Consider the following 16,214-nt stretch of genomic DNA (forward strand, 5'->3'; position numbering starts at 1 on the left):
ATATATATATATATATATATATATATATATATATATATAGTATATATATATATATATATATTATAATATATATAATATATATATATATATAATATATATATATAATATATATATATATATATATATATATATATACACGGTTATAATCTGGGCGGCTCTGAAAATCTTTTGTTGAGCGAACGATTTAAAAATCGATTCAAACACTTCTCACTTTATCAGCGCAAATATCTACAGAAATATTCAATAATTCACAGAACCAAGAAAATCAAAAGTTCATCAGAAGCTGATCAAGGTCACTAACCAAGACAAAAAGGATCGGCTGTTCTTGTAGATAAAACCATAACACGTAAACTGTCCTCATAAATTTTTTGACATACAATAGCATTGAAACCAAAGAGTTGAATTGGTTATCAAGAGTCAGAAAAGGATATAATTTGTTGTGCAAATTGAGTTTCATAAAAAACAGCAATAATTCTAATTGTGTAACTTAAATAACTTAACGCACTAACCTGGCTTTATCATCGGTCCATCCCATTTCTCTTGGTCGTAATCACAAAAAAGCAAAAGATTTGTTCAAAGATTTTAAACTCAATTCTATTGAAACAGACAGCGAGATCAGCCAAAAGTCGTGACATGTGTGAAACAAAAATTCGTTGACCAAACCAAAAAAATCAAAACATAGCTGGCAGATTGCCAGAAAATAGCCGCAATAGCTTTGTAGATCTGCAGTCTCAAAAAAACAGTAACAAAGACAGTCCAAAAAACTCGTCTTTTCTTTGAAGGCTGATATATTATGTTGATTTAAAATCTGTAAAGTTTTTGCTGCCTCTATTAGCTGCTCTCTAATAACCTTCATTTAGAGTGACACACACCCATTTGACCTTATCTCTTTGAATTAAAGCAAATAAAAGTCAATTTCAAAGTGAGGAAGTCAATTTTGTGAGAGAGGTAAGTCAAGTATGACAAAAAATTAATCACGCAGATAAAAAAAACTCGCTCCACTAAGAGCGAAAAATGACGTCACGCACGCACTTCAGTTGAAATTGCATGAACGAATGAACAAAAAGCAGATTTGAACTGCCTGTGACGTCATATGGTCGTAACAAAAATCACGACGATGAAATAAAAAACATTGCAGGACAAGTCCTGACGTACCGTTCAAAAATTTTCATTGACTTAACAAAAAACTAGACCTAGAACGGACTATGAGTGAATTGGTAAACCCATTGGGTGAATTGGGAAACAGATCAAAAACTTTTTAAAAAATGTCAAAAATGCCGCATGCGAATAAAAAACCACTAGCGAGAAATGGAAATTTGGTTCAAACAAAAAACTACGCCTAGAATGAACTATCAATGGATAGGGAAAACGCTTTAGAAAAAAAATTGATCCAAAAAACCGAAAAAACAGTAAAATCAGAGTGAAATTGCCGCATGTGAACAAAAAACCACTAGCGAGAAAGCGAATTTTTGTCGAAACACAGTTTTCTCACTCTACTTTAAATTAAGAGCAAAAAAAATTCACGCCGCAAAAGCACTCGCTTTTTCGCTCCATTTACTGTTTCGGCCTGACCAAAATCACCACTCCAAATTGACTTCAAAAATCATGAAAATGTGTGAATAGATCTTAAAAAAAGACAGCGCCCCAATACAATTCAAATTCTTTGAATTGTAAAAAAAATCAAGAGAAGGCCAATAATAGCCCCAGCTATCGCTGTGCGGCTATTAAACAGACAAGTTCAATAGGGTATAACTTTAAAACAACTTTGCATAGCAAAAAAAAGGAAAACAGTAAACAATGCTGCGTTATTGCCAGAAAAAAATTGCGATAGAATCGTAGACCTTTAGACTGAAAATACTAAAAGAATGCGACTTAAATAATAAAATTGTTTTACTACTTGTGATGCCCTTAACCGATTTAGACTTGTGTACTGTAAAAACAACTCAAACAATTTTGATTAGATTGATATATCCTCAATTGATTTCAGCTCTTGCAATTAAAGTACGCAAAAATCAATTTGAGAGAACAGATGTTATTTTTGGGAGAGGACACAGTTGACCAAAAAACTATCGACGCAAAAAAAAATTAAACTTCTCTCCAATAGACGTGAAAAGTGAACACGCACACAAGTCATTCGACAAATTATAGGAATGCTTGAACAAAAGCTGAGTTGCGTCGAGCATGACATCATATGGTCCTTAAGGAACCCTCAACGAAGAAATAAAAGAACCACGAGAAGGCCGATAATAGCTCCACTCAGATTTCACTACAACGGCTATAAATATAAAGCAATTAATTCAGGGTCTTAACAACATAGTATGAATTTTCGCAGTTTTGATTTCAGACATTTTACGCTTCCTGATCTGTAATTCGCAAAACCTCCTGTGAAATTATGTTGTCTTCCACACAGAGAAAGGTTGTATTAGTCATGGTGACTATCTTAAAATATTATTAGCGGGTACGGAAAAGAAATGTTCTTTATTAGAAAACCTTTTGTGATTCATCACGTAAATAATTCTAATGATTGTCACAATAATGGAAATTACAATAGCCTTTTGTGTATCAGAAGTAATGTGCAGTATTGACACTTAGCTGTGCACAGAAATTTTTCAAATTTATATAAAAGCTCAGAAACAGCCGACAGAATGACGGAAAAATAGCCCCGATAGACGCTTGTGGCCATCCATGGAACTGAAACAACTAGAGAAATAAGATAGACAGATTGACAACCAACCCTTTAGACCACTAGACTTTTTGGGCTAGATTTGGAGCCCTATTTAATATTCAAAAATAAAAAGTCAAGACTCTATACTCAAGAATTAAGGCATATACGTTTGAAACTACATAGATGCACAATATTGATTTTTAACTAGTAAATGTTCATAAAATTAAAATTCATAAAGAAAGTTCAGAAGTCTTCTTTTAGTGAGGTAAGTCGCGCAATTGACCTGAAAGCAGAAAAAACGAAGTCGCGCACACAAATTTTAACTTCAAAGCAGTAGAAGTCACTAAAATTGAAAGAAATCAGGTGTCGCAAGAATCATCGATGGACAAGACGAATGAAAAAAACCGCGATGTACCCAATAATAGCCGCTATCGTTTCGCGGCTATTAAAAGCAATGTAATTGACAAAACGAAAATAAATTTTGAGTCCAGGAGTTTTCGGTCTTCTTTCGTACAAGGTATGCATAAACATAATTAAAACGAAAAGTACTAAAAAAAAATTTAGATCATTTATTACCTTCTTGTAGGGGTAAATTTTGATTTTCCGGGGTTCTTAAGGTAAATTATAATTTAGGAAGATATATATCCTTTCCGGTTGAAAAGAATACCATCCGCTTGCCGAAAATTTAAAACAAACCCTGCAGATTGTCGGAAAATAGCTGCCGTTGATTCCAATAAGCATGATTGTGATTGAAAGTATAGAAGATATTGAAAAAAAAGATTTTTGTACAAAAAATTTTCAAGTGCGATTTATTTTGATGGCATTTTGTAGTTGAACATACTTCTGTTTCTTAGAGAGAGGCTACAGGGGCTACTAGCAATACCAATAAGCATTAGAGATGGTATCTGAGACTTACACGAACGACGTTCAAATAGCGGGCATCTAAAATTGGGCTTTATGGGTTTATCCCGTTTCTGGTAATGCGAAACATTTTTTTTCATTCGACGAAGTAAAAACATAGAAGTAAAAACATAGCAGGACAAGTCCTGACGTACAATTCAAAAAATTTTCATTGACTAAACCAAAAATTAGACCTAGAACGGACTATGAATGGATTGGGAAAACTATTTAGAAAAAAATCCTATCCAAAAAATTGAAAAAACAGTAAACATCAAAGTGAAATTGCCGCATGTGAACAAAAAACCACTAGCGACAAAGCGAATTTTTGTTCATACACCGTTTTCTCATTCCGATTTAAATTTAGAGCAAAAAAGTTCACGCTGCAAAACCACTCGCTTTTTCGCTCCACTTCATGTTTCGGCGTGACCAAAATCACTACTCCAATTTGACTTCAAAAATCATGAAAATGTGTGAACAAAAATCATGAAAATGTGTGAAATCATGAAAATGTGTTTAAAAAAAAGACAGCGCCCCAATACAATTCAAATTCTTTGAATTGTAAAAAAAAATAGGAGCGGTATAATAGCCGACTGAGAAGATGAGGGCGGCTATTAATTATCCACTTTTATTATTCTAGGATTTTGTCATTTTAAACCCATCTCTTCCCAGCTGTTCAAAAAGAAATCTTCCCAGCTGTCTCTCACCTGCTGAATTAAATGAGAACGAGGCTGATGGGGCGTACATGACAGACACAGATCGCCTAGTAAGACCACCTCCTCCATCTGAATGATGCGAGTATGAAACACCACGTCTGCCATCTCTACCACCGCCACCATGTGCACTCCTACTCAGCTCATTTCTGCTCACACTCCGTCTGTGTACCAGGACTGAACAAAAATTCATTGTCATTAATTTCGTGTTCAAAGGTGAAGTATCTCCCGACAATAGCTAAACAGTTTTATTTAATTAAGCGAAATAAGACCATACTTAATAACAAAAGAATTCATAGTTTTTCAGAAAAAATGATCATATTTTAATCTTTCCATTTCAAATTAAATTCAACAAATGTTCTATCCTTCAAAGCAGCAAATCTCTGACCGCTGTAAATTCTGCTATGTAAAAAATTTTAATACCTCAACATTCACTTTAACCACAAAATATGCACTAACGAGGTTGTTGAGAAGTTGTTGGATTAGGTGGCATTTTGACCCAGTAGGGGTCAAAGCCGGTGTTTGAGAATGTGGGATCAGTATCACAGCGCATAGCGCACGCTACCCCTACCCCACTACCAGGCACATTGTACGCAACTGGCATTATCCACGTCTGGTTTGGCCAGTTTGTAATCTCTAGAGTCTTGCGATTTGATGTCTACGGTAGTTCAAAATTCCACGAATTTCTACATCAACTTCATTTAGCGCACTGTATGTTTCATAATTTGTTCGATTGATAATTTGTCAAATTAAAAAATGATCAGAAAACATCTGTCGCTCAGTTAAAACAATAGCTAACTTTTTTTTCAAAAACACTCAATAAGGATTTCCGAATTAACTGATTGACGGTTTTATAAATTTTATTGGCGTAATTGAAGAAACCCTGAGTTAAAATAACGGCGGCTAAGGTTAGAGGTGTCCTTGTATGGCAGTTTGGGTATTTTATTTGGCAGCCTCAGGACTTTTTGAGTCGTTAACTTTCAGTTGAATCTGCTGGACAGAAATTAATATTTCCAAGAGAATGAAAAATCATTCAAAATCTGAAACAAACACATTTTTGAAAACATATTTTTTAAATTATTTTATTGTGTAAGTCAGTAACATCAAAATTTAAAATAGATAAAGTTTACACAAAGCTGCCTACAGTAAATTAGAACAGAGCAAAGCTGGAGCAGTCTATAGCAGCTAAAAAGGAGCAAACCAAGCTAGTCAAAAACATTGCCAAATCCCCAGAAATGTTGAAATCTACATAAGGGTAGCTGAAATGATCTTCTTCAGGCCCGATTCTCTGTCTAACAAATTGTCCCACTCAGACGGGTCAAAAACTAGTAGTGGTTCAAATCTTTCAACTGACTTCAACTGCAGATCAATCAATCTAGCAATCAATATATGTATTCAGCAACAACATTAAGCAACTAATAAACACATCTAAATAGAGAGCGAGAAAGATCAACAATGATAAGCCAGATCGAAAACCAACAAAAACAAAGAGTAAATAGAAGCACTTCCAAACATATAGGCAAAAAGAACAGTTGAGATGTTCTTGGTTTTTTTCTTCAATGGCTCATTTCACTTCACTGAGATAAAGAGGCAGCTATACCACGCAGTAGACATCGACTCGGATAGTTCACGACAAAATAGTTTCATTTAAAACCTCACAACCAAAAAGCAACATTAGAAGACTTTGAAACGACAGCTAATTTAAAAATCAGATCAAATCAACTAAAGAACAGTTTAAGAGCTTTTGCTGAATCTGCACTGAGTGAAATATTGCGCAGTTAACTCAAGTCAATACAATATCCTGAAAACAACGTTTTCCAACAAGTGTCTTTTCTATGTTTCATGTGTAAAATGGTATCACTTCTAAATAGATCGTTTGGTTTACGCTCTCATAAGTTGAAAGTTTTTTTGAGTGTTTACTTGGCTTTAGGTGGTGCTCTGTATTGACCGACAATAACCGCGTGATCTCTTTCATAGGGTTCTAACGTGACCTGTTCGATGGGCTTGATTTGTTCGGCTTTGAACTTCTGAAGTTCTCCCGCAAACACTGCTTCTGCTGGTGCTGTCGAGTCAATACAGTTCGCTTTGATACTAAAATATGCATAACTTATTACCAAAAAAATCAGAAACGAAATAAGAAACAACGCAAACTGTTGGTGTTTATTAAAATTCGAGCTTTTTTATTTCATTTTGTAGTTAGACTTAGTTTTTTCACAATGAGAGGGTACAAAGGCTAGTATCACTATCAAAAATCATTACAGATGGTAACAAAGACTCTAAAAAACAAATTTCAAGTACCGGGCATCAAAAATAGGGCTTAATGGGTTCATCCCGTTTCCATTTATTATTTTGATTTTCGGTAAGACTCATAAAAACAAATTTCATGTACCGGGCATCTAAAATATGGCTTATTGGCTTCATCTCGTTTCCATTTTTGTTTTTTTTCGGTATAACCAAGACTCCAAGAGCAACGACAGTTTAGAAGCACTTTGAGCAGAACGCGAGAAAAGCGAAACTACCTTAGAGAAGTCAACAAGATTTCACGCGAAATGGTAAACAAGCTGTGCACCAAGGCAAGGCGAAACAAATTTTTACTCGACTAACTACAAAAACATAACCCCACAAGTGCTGACACAACTCAAAGAATTGTCCCTGCCTACATAAATGGACAATAAATGGATTGCTGAAACTACTAAAAAAATCCGATCAAATATTTAAAAAATCATCACTTCAATTCGACTTCCAAATCTTGAAAATGTGTGAACATATCTTTAAAAAACACAACTGAAAGAATTCCGGAAACACATTTAAGCCTCCTCTTCGAAAAAAAAACAGCTTTTTGGAAAAAAAATTAACAGCCACTAGAAAGCTCAACAAATTGGGAAAAAAATCTAACTCGAACAACAATTTAAATCAGCCAACTAAAAAGGTGCAGAAGTTCAATAAAACCTTTACATAATACTTGTACACAAAAATCCTTTTCCATAGGCAATTGAGAAAATTAAATTGCTTACACAGACATAGGCAATTAAACAAAGGAAATATTTCGAATCAGTTCTGAAGAAAATAGGAAAAAATTAAACCAAAATTAATTTTCGCAAATTTTTGCCAAATTTCTCAACAAAAAAACTTGTTTCAACCAATAAAAATGCTATTAATTTGTAACTTATGATGCCTACAGTCAATTGAGGTCTAAAAAATTTCCAATACAAATAACTACCGACTAACGTCAGGCGAATTCCTCTCAAACGACCGGCGAGCGGTTTGCTTTGGTAGCAGTCAGCTGGGGCTGGGAGATGATTAGAGTGGGGTCAAGAGTTGAGGGTGTGGGGATAGGGTTGGGAGGGCTGGATGCGGTTGGTTCAAATCGCCAGCTGGAGGATGGACGGGAGGGGTTGGGAGGTCAAACTTTTAAGGTTAAGAACGTTCCTTCACATGTAATTGTTTTTAAAAACAGTTTCGATCAATCGCATAATAAGAGACTAGTAAGGCTCTAAGAGAGCTGTCAGCCACTTAATGCCCTCTGAGAGCTTCCTGTTTATCGAAGTTTTGAGAACCAAAATGTTCGGAGGATAAAAGACCACAGGACTAATATAATTGCAACAAACTTCGTTCTGGCGCAATTAATAACCACACAATAGATGACCGAAAATCAATGAAACAGCCTAAAAATCAGCAAAATAGTTGCAGCGCCAAAAAGATCTATGTCACAACTACAACCCCTACTCCAACAAGAAAATGGTTGAAATTACAGAAAAACTGCCTGAAAAACCGCACGTGAAAAATCACTCTGCTCTAAGCTCTTCAAATCTTTTCAGCAGCAAAACCACTCCAAACTTAAGCACGTGCGGCATTTCTTGTTTCAAATTCACTTCAACAAAATTGATTAAAACAAAGACACTTCTCCATTACTCCTCTTCGAGTCGTAAAAAGACGGCACCTCAATGCATTTCAAATTCTTTAAACTGTAAAAAAAACAGGACTGCCAATAGTAACAGGTTGAGAAGTTTAGGGCAGCTTTTCCACAGGGATAATTTTTGTCTCATTTCTTTCAAAACTCATTTGGGCAATTTGATGCGGCAATTTTTTTCTTTCAAATAAAATCAAAATTATTTATTCTTTTTTCTCAAAATTTAAAATTTGGAAAGAAATTTTAAAACTGATGCAAAAAGCATTAGTCTTAGTCTTCTGATTATGCAAAATACATGGTTTTGATTGGTCATCATCAAATTTAATCAGCAGAAATTTTAAAACAAACACAAACCTAACTACAACGTGTCCTTCGTTCTTGAGAAAGTGATGGGCATTCAAAGCGACGATTCTGGCCTGGTCAGGCTGTGCTACGTCTGCAAAAATACAGTCAACCATGGGTACCAACATCCTGTATTTCAACGGATGCCGGGCATCTTCTACAATAGGGGCCACATTCGTCCTTTTCTGACTCATGTCCAGTAAATCGCGCCCACTTCGATGCGAGAATTCGACTGCAAAGACCATACCCTCTTCGCCTACAATGTCACTCACGTGGCTTACTGTGGTTCCTGATGCTGCTCCGAGGTAGAGGACTTTACTGCCTGGTGCCATGTGAATATTTTCAATGCCGTTGATGATGGCGGCGCACAGCTTTGAACGGAACGGATTCCAAACTCTGTACTCAGTCTTCTGCAAACGAAAGAGGAGCCTGATGCAAATTTGGATTAAACATGCTATGAAAATTTAGCTAAAGGGAGAAATTTACGGCAAGTAAAAACAACACGAAAAATGGTTCGTATCAGAGCCAGCAAACTTCCGCACAGAAGAGCAATCTTCCCATGTACATCACTGAATGAATTGAGACACTAAAATTGAGACAATATCAAGTTTTTTATATCAATTCTACCTCAGAATTTACCATCAGCGAAAATTGTAATGAAACATCTCTGAATTACAGAGATTAAAATGATAAAAACTATCACATCCCACTGCTCTCACAATAGCTCTTAAATTATTCAGATTTCATTTGTGTTTTGAGACAATACACGTGGATTCATTCAGACAAACCTCTGATGTGGTAGGATCAGCTATTTCAATTTTCTTCTCGCCATACACAGCAACTCCTGGAGCCAAATTGCGGGTACATACAACCTCATCTTTTCCTTTTCCAACAAAAACTCCTGGGTGCCTATGAGGCTCAACGTGAGCTTTTCCTGCACCACCACCTCCACGCCCACCTCCTCTTCCGCCACCCCTGCCACGGAAGCCACCTCCACCTCGTCGCTCAAAGCCACCGCCTCCTCGTCCTCCACCACCACGTCGATCAAATCCACCGCCTCCACCTCTCCGATCAAATCCACCACGGTCACCTCCTCTGCCACCTGAATCATTAGAAAAAGTTGTTCAGCCATTGGTCACTCCAAGACTTTCACAATGAGATGCAATTTAGTGCTAACATAGAGAACGCGTGCAAATTAGAAGAATTTTTATTCTTTGATGCACTGATAAAATAGAGGCTTTAAGATTTCATGTGGATCTATGTTTTTGCACCGTAGTTTAATGTGCGGCCCAGTTTTCAATTTTATTTACAGTTTGGTACCATTGCATGTATCTTTCCCAGCTGCATGTATCTTTTTTTTGGTATTTCATTTGAAAGTAGCGCCAGTAGATCACGTTTCTGAACTCCTTTGAGAGAGAGAGTTTAGGCTTCTGTGGGTCTTTCACATGGGTTTGTACCCTTCATATAACGACTGAGCTGAGCTTCTGCACCGGGTTACAATGTCCACAGCTGCAGTTGAAAGCCCAGGAACATAAGTTGACTTCCGAATAACTTTTGAAGAAGTAGTTCCAGTATATTTTTGTTAAATATTTCTTATCAATTTGATCGAGATCGACGTTCCCTACTTTTCGTATTATATTTAGTAAATAACTGGTTCTTTTCCAGAAGTTTTCATCAGCCTTCCTTATTCTTGTTTTATTAATTGTTATTAGCTCGTTTTGACGTGTGCTTAACAACCCTTCATTATTATTTGTTTTAATGGGTATTTTTATATTGTAAGATCCTTTAAGCAGTGAGATGAGCATTAATAGATCATGCAATTCAAAGTAATATGACAAAGGCAGCAACTTCAGTGTGGTCAGTCTTTGCTTGTAACTAATTTCCCAGCTACTGATTATCCACGACGTTGCTCTCGATGTCTTTGCTTTCGGTCTTATTCGCAAACCATGCTTGTGAGGCATAACTTATGACTGGTATAACGTAGCCGACATATGCATTGAGTTTTGTTGTTTGCGATGCAAGGTTTGATATGTTTCGTTTTAGGAAATAAAACGCTTTCCAGGCTTTGCTACAACGTTTCTTTATATTCGCTTTCCATGATAACTTAGTAGCCATAATTATACCTAGATGTTTTTGCTCGCTTTTATTTGAGAGAGTTTTAGAGTTAAGTATAAAGGAGTGCCAGTTTTTTTCGTTTACTTTAATCGACAGGATGTGACATTTGCTTTCATTGAGTTGCATTTTGTTGTTATGGCGCCATTTTTCGATTTTTTCCAGGTCACTTTGTATATTTGCTGGATTTGTTGATACAAGCTTGAAATCATCTGCGTATCCAAACGCAGAGCATTTTGATGTTTGTTGTGGAAGATCGTTTATATATATTATGAAAAGTAGGGGACCTAGGAGAGATCCTTGGGGGACACCACTGGTTACTGGTACAGTTTCGGATTCCGAGTCATTTACTTTCACGTATTGTTTTCTATTTGATAGGTAACTGGCTACAATCTTTAAGAAATTTCCCCCTACACCCAGGTTCTCCACTTTGTTAATCAGAAGATCATGAGGAACTGTATCGAACGCTTTTTTGAAGTCAAGGTAAAGTACAAAAATTTCGTTGTCTTTTTCGTCGAATTCATTATACAACAGGTCTAGGAAAAGCAACATCAGGGTTACTACTGATCTATGCCTTCTAAATCCGTGTTGTGATTCTTCTAGCTTTGTCTTGACAATTTCATATAGTTCGTCGAAAATTAGTTTTTCTAATACTTTTGAGACGCTACATAAGAGACTAATAGGGCGGTATTGTTCAATCATTGCCCGATTCTCATCCTTAAATATTGGTACAACTTCACTGATTTTCCAGTAGGATGGAAAAAAGCCTTTGTTCAAGGCAGTTTTGAAAATCAGAAAAAGGGATTTACACAAGGCTGGCAGATTTTTTAGTACCGTGTTTCCTATCCTGTCTGGGCCGCAGGCTTTGTTTGTTTGAAGTTTTGACAGGATTTCTTTGATCTTGCTCTCGTCTATTTCAATTTTATTGTGTTGATGTTTATCGAAGGAGTTTTTCTTGATTTGATTGGTTTTAAGGAAAACTTTAGAAAAGAATTCACTGAAAAACGCACACTTTTTCTTATCTTCATTAGTTTGTGCATCCTTGTACTTCATTGTTTCCGGGTATCTACTACTTTTATGACTTGACTTTAGATATTTTTGAAGATCCGAAAAACGTCTACCTTGAAAGACTTTACTTTCAAATTCTGCTTGGTCCTCATTCAAGGAATTTCTTAATCGTTTTTCCATTTTCTTCAGTTTTATTAATCTCGCCAAGGTGGATTTCTTTGATGTTTTTCGTTTTAAGGTTGATATTATTTTAATAAGGTGGGACGAATCTTTGCTTACCCAAGGAGCTAAGTTTGATCTGTGGGTTGTTGTTTTTGGGACATTTTCGCTAAGAACTTTGTCTAGCCATTTGTACCATTGAATTACTAATTGATCTACGCTGCTGTAGCAGTAGGGATTAAATGGGTTTTTCTCTATGTATGAGTTCAGGTCTTTCCAGTCAACTTTGTTAAATGCGTATTTTTTATGTTTCGTGTCAATCGTTGTCGTTTTCTCAATTTGTAGGGTAGTTATAAAAGCTTTGTTTTCCATAATATCCGTTGTCTAGTGAAACGACGTTCAATAGAGCTGTTAAGCAGGAAAAACAAATGAATTATAGAAAAGCGACTACTTAAACGTGCCTCTGAAACCTCCCCGGTCAAATCCACCACGTCCACCTCTGTCGCCAACACCCCCTCTGCCCCTACCTCTGAAGCCTCCTCGATCTCCACCGCCACGGCCACCTCCTCTATCTCTGCCTCTAAAAATGGCCATTATCGCTTCTGAAACAGGTGCAATGATTAATCGCAAATGATGTTGCTTTCCACCAATATCATTATTTAGCTGATTGTCTCAAATCTTCACTGATTAGTTTCTCACTTAACAAACTGATCATCAGAGGGAGAGCGTGTGCGAGAGAGAGAAATAGGCAAAAATTAGCCGGGCCAGGTGAATGTGTTCTTTAGTTTAAAAACTGATCTTTTTGCTTGATGGATATTGTAATTTACGTGATCAAAGCATTTATTTTGAACTTAAAGCAACACGCTAAGCTCTAGGAGCCGCGTCAAAGCGATGAATTAATACTATACAAATCATGTCTCTACCCTTCCCTCCCGCACAGCAACACTAAAGTTATTATGAACCTCGGTTACCCGCTCTGAACCACGACAGCCTCATAGAGATAAGGGCACTGGATAGCAAGTGCGAAATTTAAATTAGCTCAAAATTATGTTATTATTGCGTCCAAATATGTTTTAATTTTATTCGGCAATTTTTGGTGCCAGCTGCATGATAATGCGTGTTGCAGACGGCCCCACGCCCCCGTGCATGAAAACACGAGTGGAACAAAACTAATTTTTTCAATATCCAAAATGCGTGGTAGATATTTACACACGCATTTACAAAAGCACAAACTACAATTCATGGTAAACTGTCTGTTTTTGAAGTCAATTTGAAACAAAATATCGGTGCTGTCTTATGACTTTTTTAACATTCGACGCATATTCATAAGTTTAGCAGATCTGAAATCAGAACTGACTGGCCTACTTACAGAAAAAAATCAGATAGTTGGCCAGTTTTCTGTAAGCAGCAGTGAGTGGAGTTCCACGTAAAATGTGTTCAACATGACCATTAAATTGTACCTTTCACAATAAAAAATTTTTGCTTGAATTGATAGAGGCATGATCAAGTTGCTGGATACAGAAAACTGGCCAACTGATTTTTCCTGTAAGTAGGCAAGTCAGTTTCTCTGAATTCAGATCTACTAAACTCCTGAATATACGTAGATTGATATAAAAATCAAAAGACACGAGCAATAAAATGTTGACTATAATTGAATTCAAAAACAGGCAGTTTAAGAAGTAAAATTCCATTTTGTGCGTTTACTTTCGTCGACTAGTGTATTTAAAAGCCTAGTGATATTTATTGGCTTCCTTTGGTCAGGACTTGACCAATGGATTAAAATTTTTCACGTCGAAAAAAATTCTGATGAATCTTATCCCCCCACAATCTATTTGCTTTGATCTCATGTAGAGATTTGTAGATATGGAATAAAAACTTTCGCCTTTTGGCATCTGAATTGGTGGCTCAATGTCGAGCACATAGCATACGTCAAGCATTATCTTCGCAACCGTGGCTTTAATTTTGTTGGAGTAATCGCAACCATCCCTTGTACAGTGGAGAGCATAGTTGGTGAGACTTTTCCCCTAATTTGAAGTAGATAGGTATTTTTGTTTCAAGATTGCACCATTTGTACACACCGTCACCTAATTCCAAAATTGTCAGCGCGAAAGCGTAGTTTTTCATTGGCAACACGGTCAGCCAGTTCGAGGCTCCTTTTTTCGAATGCCAATCTGACAACGTAAACTTGTCTTCGATTAACGCGGAGAGGTTTTTGCGGACTCAAATCCTCTTAAGTCGAGCGTTTGCTTTGAATCTTAATGTATAAGTTGGTTATTGGTGAGATCTTTATATTCAAGAGGCTCGAAAGCGGTGGTTGACGCTGCGTAGTCCGTGTCTATTTCTATTGGCTCCCTGATGTTGATTCCACCCTCCTGTGTCAGTAGAAAAGAGAACTGGCGAGAGTTTCTGTTGACGTGCGAGTCAAAAAGGAAGGCAGCAAAAAAACTGAATAAATATTTCTCTGCACTCGAGAAAAATCCAAGATCGTTAGGTGTTGTTTCTGAGCAGTAATCGCAAATTTTTGCTGTACGCCTCTGGTGAAACACAGGCAGGCGCTTTGTGACTATTTGTCTGCAATTCTTTGAACTATTTGAGGCACTTCTGCCATCTCCCAGCCAGGAAGGATTTGCGGTCTGTCAATGACCGATCACAAAACACCGCAACAGCCCATTATCGAAATCAGTATCTCGCTTTTAGCAATCAGCTCACATTTTTGTGCATTCAATAGGTATCGCAAATGCATACCATGACCAAAAAAACTTTAAATGAACTTCAGTAGGTTCTCTAACAGTCCTTTTCACTGTTTTCGTCGCCTAACTTTTTTCGTGTTACGTTCATTTTCGGCATGAATTCAACAAAGGTTTTACGTCTTAACCATATTTTGCGCAGGCAAAATGATCTCCATGGGTTGTGCCTCCTCTGCACTGCAGTCAAGGGCCGACAAAAACAAGTCTCAAAGGGCTGTGAATGAACATTGAGCCGTACAGCTTAATGGACAAAAATTCTATGTTTACTTGAGCTAACTCTCGATTGAGGCAGTTAAAATTGTTTTTTGTGTCCTTTGGAGTACTTCCTTTTTCAGGGAAAAAATCAAAATCAAAACATAACTAAGACAACAAAGGGATAATAAAAACTGGCAAGACTCCAAAAATGGATATTTCTTCAAAACAGTTCGTATGAAAGTCAAAGACCTAAGTTTTAAAGTGAAACAATTATATGGAAGACTTTAATTAACTCAACCAGGATCCAGTGAGACCTGTCTCTATTGCGATTGAGAGATAAGAGAACAAAAATTAAGCAAATACGCTAAAACTCAATAAAAATTTGAGAACGAATAGTTTCAAAGTTATGAAAATCACCAATTATCAACTCACACTGTTAATTGGGTTCATTCATGTCTAATTAACATCCCACATGATCTGTCAATAATGATCTTAAGTGATGCGACACGAGTAATATTTAGAAGGAATGTAAGTTTTCACTAACATTTTATGACTCAAATGGTCTCGAGGTCAAAAAGTTATAGTTGCAGACTGAGGAATCCAAAAAAATGCAAAACAAAAATAATAGAAAGTCAAATTGACAAACGTAAAAAAATTCTTCGGTGAAACTGAAAATTCGTTCAAAGACCGCGTTCTCATTCGACTTAGTAGTTCGGAAAAAATGACTTTTCAGATCTAACCGATGGTCAGCTTTCTTCTGCATTAGCATGACCAAAATTTTCACTCTAATGTGACTGTACGTTGACTTCTTCATCACACAGAAACCACAGCTTTTGTTACAGGGAAAAGCGTGGTTTCTGTATGATGAAGAAGTCAACGTACAGGGAAAAACTTGATGAGGTGCTGAGCTCAGATCAGTTTCAAAAAATAGATGGAGCAAAAGATGAACTTGTGATCAAAAATGAAAAACAGATAACAGCCTGCAACAATTAATGAAGCAAGGGAAAATTAGTGACAAAATTTATCAAAGACTCAGGTCAACAGGTTCGCAACCAGCGAGACTTTATGGCCTGGCAAAAGTACATAAAAAAGATACACCTCTCCGACCTGTTCTTTCAATACCTGGTAGCAGCTACGAAAACTTAAACAGATTTCTGACACCATTTTTCCAGAAACTACCGGGCGCAAACATTGAATCCAACACGCAAGATGCTAGAAAAGCCTTAGAGTCTCTCACTCTTGAAGATGAGGAGCAGATAGTATCTCTTGACGTAAATAGTGTGTACACCAACGTTCCAGTTGGAGAAGCTATAGAAATAGCTCTAAGAGAACTCTATTCAAGCAACCTAGCTCCAGATATCCCAAGGTCCGCCATGAAAAGTTTGATAAAGCTTGCGGTGACGAATGTTCATTTCAAATGTAATGGGATCTGGTTTGTGCAATCGGATGGTCTGGCTATGGGTGCA

At 36.7% G+C, this 16,214-nt stretch overlaps 2 protein-coding genes across 3 annotated transcripts in view; both read right to left on the bottom strand.

Moving 5' to 3' along the window:
- LOC142348119 (lipoxygenase homology domain-containing protein 1-like) overlaps window positions 1-5,334 on the bottom strand; it is a 208,432-nt gene extending 203,098 nt beyond the window's left edge. For both annotated transcript variants that reach the window (XM_075399300.1, XM_075399299.1), the window contains exons 1-2: window positions 4,735-5,334; window positions 4,270-4,452 (exon numbers count right to left, since the gene is read on the bottom strand). In XM_075399300.1, coding sequence (XP_075255415.1) covers window positions 4,270-4,452; window positions 4,735-4,879 — 328 coding nt within the window. In that variant the 5' untranslated portion in view covers window positions 4,880-5,334. The remainder of the gene's footprint in view (window positions 1-4,269; window positions 4,453-4,734) is intronic.
- A 270-nt stretch (window positions 5,335-5,604) lies between these two features.
- Window positions 5,605-12,422, bottom strand: LOC142348122 (rRNA 2'-O-methyltransferase fibrillarin-like). The gene is made up of 4 exons (XM_075399305.1): window positions 12,268-12,422; window positions 9,316-9,629; window positions 8,540-8,937; window positions 5,605-6,366 (listed from the first exon to the last, which is right to left on the bottom strand). Exons 1-4 carry the CDS (start codon window positions 12,398-12,400, stop codon window positions 6,192-6,194), a joined length of 1,020 nt encoding a protein of 339 aa, XP_075255420.1. The 5' UTR covers window positions 12,401-12,422; the 3' UTR covers window positions 5,605-6,191.
- Window positions 12,423-16,214: the final 3,792 nt, after the last annotated feature.

Source organism: Convolutriloba macropyga, chromosome 10 (assembly GCF_964194025.1).
Source record: "Convolutriloba macropyga chromosome 10, txConMacr16.3, whole genome shotgun sequence".
NCBI lineage: Eukaryota > Metazoa > Xenacoelomorpha > Acoela > Convolutidae > Convolutriloba > Convolutriloba macropyga.